Genomic DNA, 15,759 nt, shown 5'->3' with positions numbered 1-15,759 from the left:
CATGTCAAAAGTTATAAGACAAACCTCATCATGGAATGTAACTATTTTAACATGACTTTTTAAATAGTCCAACTATTTAAAACAATTACATAACATTTTTTTCTCCAATTTTTAAAACAAAAAATGTTTCTTTGTATTTATAGGGTTGAATATAGTTAAGTGACCTCTACAAAAACTTCCTCTTTGAAGTGTTCTCTGAAGAGACCTTCAAGGCAGCTGAGTGCCTCAGATTGTGATTTTGTAAGGTTTTGATGCTAGAAAATTGTTTAACAAACAGCTCCAAAATATTGAGATTTTGATTAATAACATACAGTGTCATGGTATTTCAATAATATAAAGTTTGAAATCTAACATGTGGCAGAAGAGTATGTGTTCCACATGGTTAGGAGAATGGGAATGGGGGCATACCAATATCTGAGCAGGAGGGAAATAGTTATACAAAGCCAATTAAACTCTTGTTTAGGAATATATTATACTGTTGTCTCTACTTGTGCCAGAACTTTTCCTCTAAATTCATGGTTGAAGAGGATGCTTCTTCAGCAGAATAGGGAGTTTGGGTTACTGTTGCTTTGTTTTTTAAATGTACATACTGTATGACTCTGCAGAACCCTGGATTTGGTTAACATTGACTTCTCAGCAGAGAACAGTTTGGGAATATTAGCTTAATTTCTTAATATAGTAATATGTGAATAATATAACTCAGGAAATCTAGTTGAGTATAAGAGTCTTGAAGAGCAATGCTCACACTGAAATCAGTCTTAGCGCCTCAGAACCATTCACTGTAGTGAAATTCCTATAGAGTTTCATACTCTTCTCAATGTTGAAACTTTTCTCCGAGAAAGAGTACTCTGCCAAAAGAAATTTTACTCTGTCTAAGGAAGCAAGAATCTACTGTATTTGGAGTCTTTCCAAAGACAGGACTTGAACTAAAGTTAAGAGATGCTGTACTGTCCTACACTGAGGGGTTATTTTAAATAACCCCCTCATTTTTACCCTCATTACCACTAGATTAGGATCGCCTCTAATACCATAGTAATTACATATCAGCTGTATATATTATCTCAAGGGTGGGATCTGATGTTTGCATACAAATATTTATTTGACTAAATGAAAACTCTGGCATCATACATCGATACCCCATTTGCATATACACTTTTAAAATTCTAAACCAGAAAAAATTTCTAACTTTAATTTTGATTTCACTTGAAAAATGAGGTGTACTTGTAATTCTTATTGATGCCAAAATTTCTTTGTTGTTTTTAATGGTTGGAAGTAGTGGGTAGCCATAGAGATACACAATGGAAAAGATTCATAACCTACATTTCTGATCAGTTTTGCATTTGAGTAAAATACTTCCAAATGCAGTTCTTGATTAGTGATGGAAAGTTGTTGCAATATGAATATGCTTTCAGCAGTGCACTATGTAAAATGGACAATGAAACAAAAGTTATTCTGTCGTAAGATCAATGTAGGCATGAATCTTTAAAATGTGAATAAAAAAGCTAATTCAGCAAGCCCTACTAATTATGTCTAGCTCGCTTTTGCAAATTGTTTAATTGTGGATTGGTATTACTAAATCTCAAGGATTATTTTGAAGTTGTTGGAATCAACATTAAAAATAGTCTCCATTTAATCTCCTTCAGAAGAGTTGAAGCTAAATGTTACAAAACTAAATGTAAATAATGAGTAAGAGTCTAATAGCCAAATTATTATCTAATGGCTGGAATCCAACTTCAGAATCATTACAGAACTTCTTTTTTAGTGTTCCTTCACCCCACCATAGATATAATTTAATAAAATTTTTGAAAGAACAATTTAATAAGCAGGAATATGACAAATCTTTGTGGTAGGATTTTGAGACTGTAGATGACCATCTTTAATCGCAGCGAAACAGAAGATAGTTTCTCAAAATTCTTAAGCACAAATACATTTCAGTTAGGTTGTTTGATTTTTTTTTTTTTTTTTTTTTTCCCCTAAGTAGTTTCTGTGGGTGAATTTTCAGTCTGTTGATGCACATACCTACCACAGCTCACAGTCTATTGCAATTTCAAATTTCCAAACTAAGTAGGCTGGTATTTCTTCAAGTCAATAATGCTGGAAAAGGAGGAAAACCCTAAAAACATTAAAATATCAAGTATTTTCAAAGTGCTTAACTCATGCAGTCTTCAAGAATCACAGAAATTTAAAACTGCTACGCTGGAGTTGCTGACAAAATGCTTTTCAGTAGTGAGCTCTTAGTCACATATGGAAAGGCTAATCAAAGTCTGAGGCAGCCTTGCTGTTCCAATTTCATCTTTCCAGAGAGCCTGGTCTCTGAGATACTGAAGCATCGGTTTTTCACCTGGTGGACTGTTGATGAGGCTTCACAACCAAGTCCTCACGGTGTGTGAGTTACAGGGCTGGCTCTAGGCAAGTTCAAGTTAAGCTATTTGTATCCATGTCACTTTGGACGTGTCTTGTTTTGTGAGCAATTAAAAAAAATAGGTCATGTTTTGTACTCTGGAGATATTGCTGCTTGTGATTCTCTCAAAATTTAAACATTTTGCATGCCTCAGACCACTTGCAGGGTAAATGGAGTCCCCTGCTGAGCAGTTAATAGGGGAACTCACACTTTCAAGAAAAGTGTGTCTAATAGCAGGGGATTACTATAAATCTCCTGGTTTGATGTACATCCTCACTTAAATGTTATGGGAGTGGCTTCAGTATCCTGCAGCTTCTGCATCCCACTTGTAGCTGCAGCCAGGCGTATTTACAAATTCAATGAAGGCAGAAATTTTTAAAGAGGACGTATCAGCTCTCCCTAGAGATTTCAAAAATCAAAAATTAAGTGATTGGTTTACCTTTCTTCCCTCCTTCAAAATGCTACATGTGCTTATTATTTTCAAGTTGAAGTCACAACTCTGGGGGATGTTTGAGTTCTGTGCAAGTTGAATATGGACTGCATATATATTTATTCAATTTTAAGTAGAGAAAATAAAAGAAGTAAAACTACTTTTAAAATTAATTTATAAACTGAGTGCATTGCATATAATGCTAGATATTATATACAACAATCTAGTGGCATACTAGATAGTATTGATATGAAACTGACCTCTGAAGTAAGAAAAAGTCCAACCAGAAAATATTTATTTGGTAAATAGATTGCATTTGTTCATGTTATACTCTTGGACGTAGTGTCTTCCAGGCACTGTTTGTCAGTCACGGACTGCTGATTATTTCTAAAAGAACCTCTCGATATTTTCTGAAAAACTAGTTTCATCCACAGAACGTCACTTGTGCAATTAATGGTTTTCACTAATTTTGTAGTTTCCTGAAACACTAGAGAAGCTTCCTAGATTTACTTTTCTAGGCCAAAGATCTCTTGAGCTTTGTTTGTTTCCTGGAAGCCCTTGCTTGGGTGTTTCTAAGACAGCCTGATGTTCCTCAGCTGGGCAGAAGGCATTCAAGCAGGTGCTAAGTGTAATAAGGCTAGATAAGAGACCAATTATGTTTTTAATTGCCTTATTCCTTGCATAGCTTTGGGAAGTGGATAGTGTATCATGATTATTCTGTTGTTCATAGTTTCAGATGCAGACCAGGGAGGTGGCTGGGATTTTTGTATGTTACAAACAACATGTTCTTTGTAATAAATCTGTTAAAGGTAGTTTTGTGGCTAGCACAGCTGTCAATCTGACAGCAGACGTAGCTTCAGTTTTGTGGAGTCATTTACCCCCTGTGTTATCACAGCAGTGAGGTGAATACTTGCATTGGTGACCATCCTCTCTTTTCTGACTGAATGCTGTTCTTAGGCATCACAGTACACCTCTCCAGAGAAGTGGGAATCTTAAGCTTGAAAGACTCCTGAGGCAAATGGTATTTCAGTCTCATTGAAATCCAGCGAGGCACCAAGCACTGAAGAAAAACCCCACAGAAATTACAGAAGAAATAACAGGAGAGGCTTGAAAGCACCTGAATCAATAGGAGTTCTTACCCTGCCATGCATACAGGTGAGTTCTCAAATGTTCCTGCTGCTGGTGCTAATTCCCTTGAATGCCTGACCCATGAGACTGAAAGGGAACTGATGGGATGTTTCCTGTGTTGCCACACATGAATAACTCAAAAATATGCAGAAGATATAGGCAAAGTATGATTGCTGTTTTCCTCTGAGGAAATCTGAGTCGCTAAGTGTATTGAGGTTTGTGTTGGGGGGACTTTCAGTGACATAGACTCTTCCTTGATTGTTGAATGCCTTAAAAAGTAGCCCAGGTTTCTGTTGGGATCACGTAGAAAATGTTAGCCAACGTGAGAAGTATCAAAGATGATTGCAATGAAAATGGTTAACTTTATCTCAGATTCATCTGTGAAGTCATCTGGATTTTTATTCATTGAAACATACAATGAATGTGTGAGCCCCTATTTTTGTTCTGAAGTATATTTTCTTCATTCTTAGCTTATTTTTTACAGTGTGAATTTGTGTGTTTTAATTATCCTTTCGCTTTGGAAACAACTTGGATACATTGAAACATTTTATAAACTTCTGTTTTCTGTAATAGGATTTAAAGCTGATCAGGACAGTAGTCATAAATTATTTGTGCTAGTAATGCTCTGAAACAAAGAATTATGAGGACTGGAACTTACAGATTCTGAGAGGGCAAGTATGTTTCCAGTCTAAGAGTTAAGAAAAGAGAAACAATCATTCAAGTTAGTATTTAATGATGGACTGAAACTTGCATTTGAGAAATGACTTCATAACTTAACCCAGGTAAAATAAAAAGAGTAGTATCTTTTTCCTGGAAGACAAAAAAATAGTAATATTTTTCTCAACCATCTACTTAGGAAAATTGGGTGCAAATTGACATAAATTGGTTATTGAAGCAGAGGCACCACTAAAATTGTGACTGATTCCATTAAGTCTTCTTCCACTCTGTGCTGCAAAACAATCTCATTAGAATGGCTGGAGACAGCTCTGTGAGTGACTGTATATTTCTTTTCCAGAGTCTATAAATGTTTCAGATGCATCTGTCAGGCCATACACCAGTTACATGTTAACATTCGCCAAAAATAATGACACTTCATTGTTACTGAACTAACATAACACAGCTATTCAAACTTGGCCACCTACCTATGCATTCCAATCTACAAAACACTGTGAGGGAAGAAAATTGAAGTGGGATCATCATTTGGCAGATACATATCATAAATTAGCGATCTTCCCAAGGCTTTTCACTGAACCAGCAGCGCAGCTAAATAGCTGTCACTGAGGCACTGTGCTCACATTGTAAGGGAATGGAGTAAGAAGAAATCATTAATACAAACATTATTAAACAGTCATTGATTCTTTGGAAGATAAACTGAGAGGGACAGCAAAGCATTCTGAACTGTATCAAGGCACCAAGGTAAGGAGTGTCGATTATTGAAAGCTGCTTGAGTCAGGACCCGCGTGAAGCATAGTCACTTATGTCATGACAACCTTTTTCCACCTGTGGAGGAGCTCAGCTGCCTGTGCTGGGACAGGACTGTCACTGGAATCAGGTGCTGTGACTAGACCCGTGGGAGAGGGTCTCGCTAGGGACTTGTCTGTTGAGAGGTGTGTTTACACTCAGGTGTGAGGTTGTAGGTGTGCCAGCTCCTAGTTCTGTGACCTTCTGTGAAGATCACGTGCTCTGTTCTCCAGTCTATTGTCACTCCGTTGCCTGGCTTGACCACACGCTGTTTTGTTACTACTGATTGCTCTGGCAGTGAATGATGTCTGGCTGATCTTGGTTGCCGTTGTCGAACCTGCTTTGCTCTTTTTGCTCCAGTATTATGGGGAAGCTGTTCCCACTGGTCTTGCTGTCACCCTTTGTGCCAGGTTGGAGTTCTGTGGGTGGCTCACCTGCTCCAGGCCACCAGCTGCCCTGGTGAGAAGGGGACAGACAATGTTTCCAGCCCCTGGGTGGTTAGCTGGAGCCACGCTTGGCTTTCTTACAGAACTTCAAGCAATTTCAGTACTTGTATTTCAGATGGAAGGAAACAGGACACATAGGAACCAGGTTTTCTCTAATTAATACCACAAGACCCATTTATTTTGGTGGGAGAGACTGTAGCCAATTGTAAATACCATTATAAATGTTTTTGGAAATGATGGTCTACTTTTGCAAGCCTCTCCAGATCTTTAAGACTTTCAAGCTTTCCATCTGTTACCCAAAATGAAATACTAATGGATATAATTCTACAGAGTACGTTAAAAAAATAAACAGTAATGCTGAAATCATTGATAGACTTGGTCAGTGTTTTGTAATTAACATTTTTTCCCCTTTTAAACCACTAAAGCACTTTGTGGACTAAGTTACTGTGACACTACTATCAAATAAGGTAGGAAATATTTTATAATATTTTGATTCCTATTTTTACCCCAATTTACATTATGGCACATTAAAGATTTCCATTGTTCAATTTGGTGAACTGATGTTAACTTTAAATGTCTTTACACTTTTGGTTTTCATCATGAATTTGACATAATTCTAATGTAACTAATTAGTACTGAAACACAACTTATATCACATTTTTGCAGGTGTATTTTTAAAACTTTTAATCTGATTATTTGTTTATTATGATATACTGATTCAAATTAAAATGTTGACTTGTTTTAATAAGAACTCTGACATCTGTTCATACGTCCTTCAAGTAAAACGCCTAACAAGAATTCTGTTAGTCTCATACCAGAGTGGTATTGCTGTAAACCTCTCAAAGGGTTTATGTTTTTACCATTTAGAAAAAAGATGTTCAATGCTAATACTTATTCCTCAACTATCTTTTTGAAACCGCTATCTTGAGAAGTAAATAATGTTTGAAAGAAGGTAAATTTTTAATACAGAGCAGTGTAGTCATCAACAGCCTACAAAATGCACTTTAAAAATCATGCTTTTACAAACATGGCACAGACTCTGCTGTAGCACTGTATGCTCTAAAAGCTGCAGATATATTTTAGAAAACACTGATGAAGCCATTACTGCTTCATGCATTTGTTCATAGTATATATCATTATTCAAGAAATTTAAGAACCATAATGATGGAAAATCACACAGAAAGAAAAGGAACATGGACTTTGTCAGAAACAAGGGCTACATTTTTATTCAAGAGGCCCATAATGATGGAAAATCACAGTGAAAGGCAGAGACGAAACAGGGATCCCATAAAGGGACTGACACACCACAGTGGCACAAGTAGTAGACCCGTCATAGCAAGTGGATAAAAATAAAGAAAACAAAATTAACTAGAGAAGAGCTGGATTCAGGGATAAAGCAGAAAACAGAAACAAATCATGGTAAATGCTGAAGATTAATTTCAAAGAATCTGCTGAGAATGAGTGCAGAGACAAGTTCCATCAATATTAATGAAACTGAAATAGAACTCCAAATGACCATGAGTACAAAATGGCACACAAAGCATTTTCTTTTAAATAGGTTGGAGATTAGATCATAAGACCTTCCCAAAAATGAACAGAATACACAAAAGATGTTATTATGGGAAAAACTATAAACAATCACAACATAATTAATATTTCTATAGTTCTTTTTTAAGATTTATCAGCATGTGCATTTATTATAAAAGGATGGTTCATAGAAGAGATATTTAGGAAAATAAGCAGAGAAGAGTATTTTCTCATGTCCAATGTTCTACAAATACCTTAAAGGGATCTTGTGTAACTTCAAGTATTAGTCTTTGACTTTTTTTTTAAAGCAGTCTAAAAGAGCTAGATACCTCAAATCCTTAATAATATGTTCCACTTTAGGTTTATATAATGCACAAGAAAATATTATTGCCCGCCTTGAAGTGAAAAAAGAATAACTGTTATACATAACTTGACAGTCAAAGCTCTGTGCAATCAGGAAATAAACTTTTCTTCCTAAATTACTTAAGCTGTCCACTTGTATTAGACAGCCATGAGTACAGACCATGGATCTTTCAGAGATTCTCATATTCTTGACATTAAAAAGTTTTGCTACACCAGCTGACAGCTGTATTCACCTCTCATCAGATAGCCTATGGTTAGAAACAAAGGGTCACACTTTAAAAACCTGATTTTTAAAAAAGAACAACACAGATGTATAATTTCTTGGATGATGTTGTCAGGAGTCCTGTAAATTGTGACTGGCGTGTCAAATATTGTAGAATCTTTAGCGCAAGAGCAGAGTAAGTGAGTACCTTTTCCCATAAAGATTGCTCTTCCCTATGAACAATCATTGTGATAGGAAAAATTTCAGTGTGACAAAGAGAGAGATACTATCCATCTGTTTCACTTATGTAAAAAATTAAACTATTAAGGGTTTTTTCATCTGTCACAAGAGTGGTCAAGTCTTTCTTCTCATAGCAGGTCACTGATGTTATTTCAGTGCCTTCCCACAGCTGATCAGCAGTAGTTCTCCACTTTAGGGTTCTCAATGCGCTTGCTGGCAATGCACAAACCTTTCTTTACATTGTAGTAAAGATGCGATAATCTAAATCTATTGAGAGGAATAAAAATACTTTGTAAAGCAAAGTTTTGGGTTAAAAGGGAGTCTGGGATATAAAATACTGGAATAAGTGTAAAAATGGTGTAGATTAGGTTTGGCAGAAAAACAGTTATTTGTGGTAGGCCATACTCTTGTGTTTCTTCATTGGGGCAGAAATTACATAGTGACAGCCAGTAGTTAAACTCTGGCTGAAAAATCTCTCTCAGAATTTATTTGGATTCTGAAATCCCTAGTGAATCTGTGTTCAAGCAGTCATGCTGTTAAGTCAAACTTTGGTTGCACCCACAAAAATATCACAATTGTGAAGCAACAGAATTTCTGTGATCACGTGTTATTTCTTAACATGGTGATAGTAATCTTTACCACTTGATAAATAATTTCTTAGTGTTTGGTAACAGGGTTTCTTTGTCTTTCCAGAACTTCTCCGCAGAGGTGTTCTCAAGCTTTGGCTGCTCAGCAAGCACTTCTGGCATGCCCAGTCCTGTTCTGCTGTGTGCATCCTCCAGACCAGCAGCTAGCAGGGCAGGACAGCGATCTCTTCCTCATCTGGACGTGAGTGTAACTCTCCTTTAGGACAACAGGGCATGGGACACCCTGGGAAGCTGACTGCTGAACAGGTTTGTATCACGTGCACTGGCAGCTGAGCAGTTGTTGCCAGATGATGGTGGATGCAAGGCAGCTGTGACAAGGCACCTTTAGAGATGAGGACTGCCAGGGTTTCTGCAGTTGCTGTGGTCTCTTGGTTTATGCGGGCACTACCAATAGTGTGCATATACAGGTTGTTTCCTAAGTTAAAAAATGACAAATCCCACGTTTACAGATGAGAGTACTGCACAGTTGAGAACAGAAAGTTAGGAACAACTTTGTAAGTAAATTATGGGGAAAACATTGGTGTTGAATGAAGCTTTGCTGAGCTTCTAAGCTTTTCTGAATAGAGAATTGCAAAATTACAAAGTAGCTAAGAGATCCTCTCCTGAACGCACAAGTGAGGCATAATTGCATTGTGACTTTTTCTTATAAATAAGAACACTACCATGAAATTAAAGAAAAATTATATATATATGTGATCTGAGTTTTAAATTGATTTTTATTGGATTTATGTAATATAGTAGCTGAGTTATGAAAAAGAAATGATTGGATTCTTATTCTAACCACAAGAGCATATGCTAATAGTATTTACATGTAAACTGAAGCATTGTATAGAATAAATCTCCATTGTATTTACACTAGTCACTGTAATGCTAATGTAGAACAGAAACTGTCACCCCACTTTCTCTCGGGGTGCAGCGCTACCTAAGACAGTGTTTCTGAATTGGACTGAGGAAAACACTCATCTGTTCATGCTAAACAATATAGCTTCATGAGGCAAAACTAGCCGACTGCAGTTATAAACTCCTGAAATTTTCCTCTGCAATCCCATCTTGAAGGTGCAGTCTGTATCCCTGTTACCATCTCTCTAGGGCTGATGTGCCTTGGGGCTTTAATGAATAAGCCCAGAGGAACATGTCCCACCCCCTTTTTGTGCACCAGGCTCCACATCCAGCCGTACTCTGGATGACCTGGTAAAGGCTGCAGATTTTCCAGAGCGTAAAGAATTCTTTGCTATTTTGAAAACAGTGTCCCATTTCCCACAAGTAACTCTTTTTCTAGGCCTCTAGAAATGTAGATGACTATTATTAATCCCTTTTATCTGAACTTTGCAGGTTATAAAATACTTTACCATCTGAAGTTAAGAGGTAGAATAAATATAATATGGAAAAAACTTAAAAGACTTCCAGAATTGCTGCATGATGCCCTTCAATATTTTGTTTGGTTTTCATTTTACAGTAATTTTGCAAATATGTAGTGAATAAAATGTATCATTATCACCTAACTAAGATATTTTATTAGGTATCTCATTTTGTTCTTCCATCAAAATAGAATGTATCTTATCAGGCTAGAATATAACTGCTCAATCTGCATTAGATCCTGAATGAGGTTTACGGCTTTTTCCCTGAGATCATGTTTTTAAGTTCAATTATCCAGATCTCTATACATTTTTCTGCTGTGTTCAATAAATGAATTCCTTCTACCTATCCTAAGAAGTTACATCACAAACATTTTTGTGCCCTAGAAGAGAAAGATGAAATGCCTTTGAAAGCTAGCAAGAGTCTACTCTTCTTGCATAGATATTTAATTGCACACAGTTAAAAATCTGTATTAAATACCAAAACTTACATTATTTTAGCTTTGGTCTTGTAACTTCAAACTCGTACCTCACACAAAATGTAGAGTTTAGAGACACTTATAGAAAAGTGTTTTTATTTTCCCTAAAGCTTCTTTCTTGCTGGTGTCTCCCAGGCAGCTGAACATTGCTGAAAGACTGCAAAAAACTGATTCAAGGATAAGTCCTTCTGTGGGTTTATTCCTAGTCAGCATTCTTGCAAGGTGGGCTGATTTTGAATTTTTGTTTACTTTCTTTTTTTTGAAGTACACAGGTATAGTCCAAATTCAGAGACAGAAGTCTCTCTACTTATAAATTAGAGGATCTTCTTTCATGTTCAATAATACCCTTTGAGGCATGATAAGTATTTAATACTTACGTTCCTTTTTCATAGTTCATTGTTCAAGTATCAAGCAACTTGATTAATATATGATTCAGTGCTACCATCTACCACACTAAATAAAGTGAAATCTACATAATTTTCTTAGACTACTACCTTTCATTTTCTTTTAACAGTTCTTTCATGTAATATGGTTTATTTGTTGGGAAAAAAAAAAAAAAGTCATGCTAAAATTGTCTTAGCCTCTTGGAGGCCTAGAAAAACCCTAGTATTGCTCACCTCATGATCAGTCCCAATTTAATTTTTTTCTCTGTTTTTATTAGTATTAATCATAAAAATATTTTTATTTTATAGTGGTACTCTCATTTTGCTAAGGTACTCAAATGGTTAAAGTAGACCTGTCATTCTTGAACTGAAATTTTACTAATTCACTGGTAATTTGTCCTACTATAGAACCTCTCTCTTCTTGTCTTTCTCTCTTCTTGTGAGCAAATGTCTTTCACTATTCTCACTATGAACAACTTAGTATGCATTATGCCTGTTAGTGATATTATCCATGTTAAAGTTTTGAAATTCAGCTGATATTTCCAGAGTTATGATCTAGAAATAATAATATGTGGCAGATCAGACTCTTCTGCACTTACACTAGATGATTCTAGACTGACAAAGTCTGGGATGCCACAGAAAGGGGTGAGAGAGATGCTTTATGCTGCCACAGCAGTCCTGACCATCTTTGGAGCTGCACTAACACCATTAACAATCTGTTACCATTAAAACAAGGACAGTTATCACAGTACAAAAGAAGGAAAATGCGTAAATATAAAATGCAGAGGTTAGTATGAAAATAAGTGTATAAAGATTGGAGGAAGTTTAGATTCTCTCTGAAATCAGCTGAATCCACAGCTAGAAGAACAAACACTAGAGAACCCTACCAAATAAATGTTTAAAAATATTGTATTCAAGCACAGTTCAGCTGTGTGATGACTACCTTTAAACTTCACAGAACTCAATGAACACCATTTAGTTTAGACCATGCCCTTGAGTAGTGTTTCTTTTTAGTACTGAGTCTATTTATAACTGGGAATCATCTGGCTCCCTTCAAGTGGCAGGGACCTGGGTAATTCCAAGCTGGGGTGGAGAAGAACAAGGGGGTGAAAAGAGCACAAAAGCAGCTGTGTTCTTTTCACCCCCTGGGCTGCACTGAACATTACCTGGTCACAGCATGGATCAGAGGCTCTGTCTTTCTTTTTTCAGTTCTACAAAACCGCTTATTTTTTCAGTTAGCAGTGACTTTGCTGTAAGTATATGTTCTGGGCAGCAGAAAGCAAAGACTGTTGGTGGCAGAAACAACAAATGGTTTATTACCGTGCCTTAAACGTTGCTTTTAATCAGGTAGAGTTGCTCAGGGCTGTTTGGCTTCTGCACATGATCCAGGTGTACAATAAGCTGTATTTGTGCTGTACTTCAGTGTTGGAGAGTTGACATTGAGATGATTGCTTTCTAGATGTTTGTAGGTTTTTTCCGTTAAACTTATAAAACACATTTTGTATGTAATATGGTCAAGATTATTATGGTTTAAACTATGTATGCCAGTTTAAAATGAGGTTTTCAGCATTATGACAGATTTGGATAGAAAATTCTGCCAAATAAAGCAAACCTTGACTTTAAAAGCAACTTGAAATCAAAAGCATGTAAGATGAAGTGTTACATGGCCATGAGTCAATTTCTAGCTAAAGGAATCAAATGCTTTGAAGTCCTCTACCTGCATTTAGTGAAGTGGCTGTGCTAACAGTAAGTTAGATATAGGAACTATGGAGGGGGAGGGAAGAGGAGAACCAGGCCATTATTACAGTACACTAAGTGAAGAGCATAAATTAAAACCTTATATTCAAACTTGCACATTTTTGTACACTGACTTTGGTACCATATGTAGTCACATTGAAGTACAGCAACAAAAGTAGGCAGGATTTAAATTTCTTTTTCTCTTCCAGTTCAGCTGTTTTCCCCAACAGCTAAAATCAAAATTATACACATAGTAGGCTTTATTATTTGTGCATATATATATACACAAACACACACACATACACTCCTTTGCTTCATGTATCAAACTGCTTATGCCTGTATTGTGCTTGCAAACTGCTAAGTTTTTTTATTTTAAGAAGACAAAAAGTTCATCTACTGAGAGCTGTTGCGCCTAGATTGGACAACAAAATTGTCTGACGAAATGTTTGGATTTTGGGAAAATTTAATAAGCAGAAAAGCTCTCCAAAAGCAGTCTTTCAGAAAGTTTGTGGCCTTATTAATTGAGCTAGACAGATCCATCCTGTACTGTTGCTGTGAAATAGTTTTGCAAAAGGCCACTTTCAGGACAAGTAAATGTCTTGAACTTTAGAAGGGCGGGAAACTATGATGTTTTTACTTTGTTCCTGAAAAGGAAACTAAATTTCATTACTGAAGATTGTAATTTACAGATGTGAAGGATGCAGGGGCTGTGCTGAATTTATTTATAAATAATTTCTGTTCATTTCAATTTTACTGAATATTTGGTGTAGTATTACACTGGCTTTATTCAACAACTAAGTAACTGTATCTGAATCTGAACTAGATATGCTTTTTTCCCCCCTTTCAAGTGTATAGTGATAGATTTTAAGACAGTAGAAAGACTACATAAATATATTACCAGCAAGAATTGTTATTATCAATATATGAATAGAAAAACTCTGAACAGATACAGCATTCTCTTCCTCAATATTATTGTTGCAAAAATCTCATGTCACTGAAATATAAATGTTGTAACAGACATTTTTTATATATAATTTCAAATTAGGCTTAGTAAAAGTGTCCTTTCTTAAGAAAATAAAAATATGTTCAATATTATATTCCTTTCACTATGATTGAGATTATACATATCTGATGATATTCTCACCTTGACTCCTTCAAGGTTTGAGAATTTTATCTTATGGACTAAAAATAGGGCATGCAATAAGAATAGTTTTTACTGCCTTCTCTCCTTCAATTTTCTTAGCAGGTAACACTTGATGGTGCCTGTCTTTAATGGTTCAGAAAAGCAGGGCCTAAGTTACAAAAAATGTCTATTTTTTTGAAGATTCCTGATCTGACTTCTGTAACATTTTCTGCAATTAATTTTTCATAGATTCTAAATGTTCCGTCCGTTCTTCATAGCCTATTTTATTCCTGGATTATTTTATTAATTTGCCATGTAAATTGTTATAAATCAATCACAATGTATTTACAAGGGTCTCCTCCTGACCATACACCTTTTTATCCATATAAGCAAAAAAATCCGGTGGTGCGCCTAAGCACCAGCGCTCCTTAGAACCCAAAAAGCCTATGGCACGTCTCTGGACATTGGGTATTTCACCTTTCCAATGCTTCCTGCTCTGGTGCAGGATTGATGGGTTGGCAAACAGAAGACCAGGACCTTAGCCTGGAGGAGGCTCAGGGGTGACCATATCACTCTTTACGACTCCCTGAAGGAGGTTGTAGCCAGGAGTGGGTCAGCCTTTTCTCCCAGCCAGGATTGGAGGACATGGTCTTCTTCAGCTGCGCCAGGGACGGGAGGTTTAGGCTGGATCTTGGGAGGAATTTCTTCACAGGAAAGGCGGTTAGATATTGGAATGGGCTGCCCAGGGAGGTGGTGGAGTCACTGTTGTTCGAGGTGTTTTAAGGGAAGCCTGGTTGTGGCACTCGGTCTAGTTGTCAAGGTGGCGTTCAGTCATAGGTTGGATCTCAGAGGTCTTTTCCAACCTCATTGATTCTGTGATTTGCGCCGGCATTTGCGAGCAGCGTTAGTGCGGGCGCTCCGCCGTTCCGCGCTGGCCGCTGCCGTTACCCGCCGCGGGCCGGGGCCGGTGCCGGGGCCGTGCTGTGCAGTCACTGCCGGGGTGGGGCCGGTACCGGTGCCGGTGCCGTGCTGTCACTGCCGGGGCGGGGGCGGGGCCGGTGCCGGTGCCGTGCTGTGCTGTCACTGCCGGGGTGGGGCCGGTACCGGTGCCGGCGCCGGTGCCGTGCTGTGCTGTCACTGCCGGGGCGGGGCCGGTGCCGGGCCTCCTCCCCTCCCGCCCGCCGCGACCTTTCCCCCGCGGCGGCCCCGCCTCTTCCGCCGGCGCGTCCGCGTGCGAGGGCCGCTGGCGCTGCTGCTCCGAGGCGGCTCCGCGCCGAGGTGAGCCGGAACTTCGGCCCGCCCGGCCGCGGGGAGCCCCGCAGGGCCCCGGCCGCCGCCGCCGCGCGGGTGTCTCTGCTCGGCTTCCGGGAGGCGGAGGCCCCGGCTGGGCCGCCGTGCCGTGCCGGGAGGGGACGGGGCGTGGAGGGTGCGCGGGGGTGTCGCGGGGAGCTCAGTGTGCCCTCCTCTGTGCTTGCAGATGCCCCCGAAAAAGGGAGGCGACGGGGTTAAGTCGCACCCGATTATCGGAAGGTTCGGGACGTCCCTGAAGATCGGGATCGTCGGGCTGCCGAACGTGGGGTAGGTGTTGGGGACGGGCGGGGAGGCTCCTCGCTCTCCCCGCGGTTGCTCCTGCGCCGGGCAGAACCTCTCTGGGTGCAGACAGATGCGGATACGAGCTGAGGGATACGAGTCTTACTGCTCAGTGATAGACTTCCATCTTTAGCTGGAAATACTTGCAGGTGGAGCGACGCAAAACTGGCAGCGATAGGCAGGTGTGTACGAGTCTGGACAAGATGATAGCGAAGGGTTCAAAGAAAGGAAAAGTCTTAGTAATTGC

At 38.6% G+C, this 15,759-nt stretch overlaps 1 protein-coding gene across 4 annotated transcripts in view; it reads left to right on the top strand.

The window, feature by feature from the left end:
• The first annotated feature begins 3,525 nt into the window (after positions 1–3,525).
• Positions 3,526–15,759, top strand: part of OLA1 (Obg like ATPase 1) — a 105,541-nt gene continuing 93,307 nt past the window's right edge. Inside the window, exons 1-4 of one of the 4 annotated variants that reach the window (XM_040069461.2) lie at positions 3,529–3,597; positions 3,789–3,986; positions 8,892–9,091; positions 15,400–15,500. In XM_040069461.2, the coding sequence (XP_039925395.1) occupies positions 9,059–9,091; positions 15,400–15,500 (134 nt within the window). In that variant the 5' untranslated portion in view covers positions 3,529–3,597; positions 3,789–3,986; positions 8,892–9,058. Of the gene's footprint in view, positions 3,987–8,891; positions 9,092–10,882; positions 10,902–15,128; positions 15,201–15,399; positions 15,501–15,759 lie in introns of those variants that run through there. The other 3 variants (XM_040069460.1, XM_040069463.1, XM_040069462.1) reach the window with 3 other exon arrangements.

The sequence above is a fragment of the Hirundo rustica genome, chromosome 7 (genome assembly GCF_015227805.2).
Source record: "Hirundo rustica isolate bHirRus1 chromosome 7, bHirRus1.pri.v3, whole genome shotgun sequence".
Classification (NCBI taxonomy): Eukaryota; Metazoa; Chordata; class Aves; order Passeriformes; family Hirundinidae; genus Hirundo; species Hirundo rustica.
Note: the sequence above shows the minus strand (reverse complement) of the source record. Positions and strands in the feature narration are given on the sequence as shown.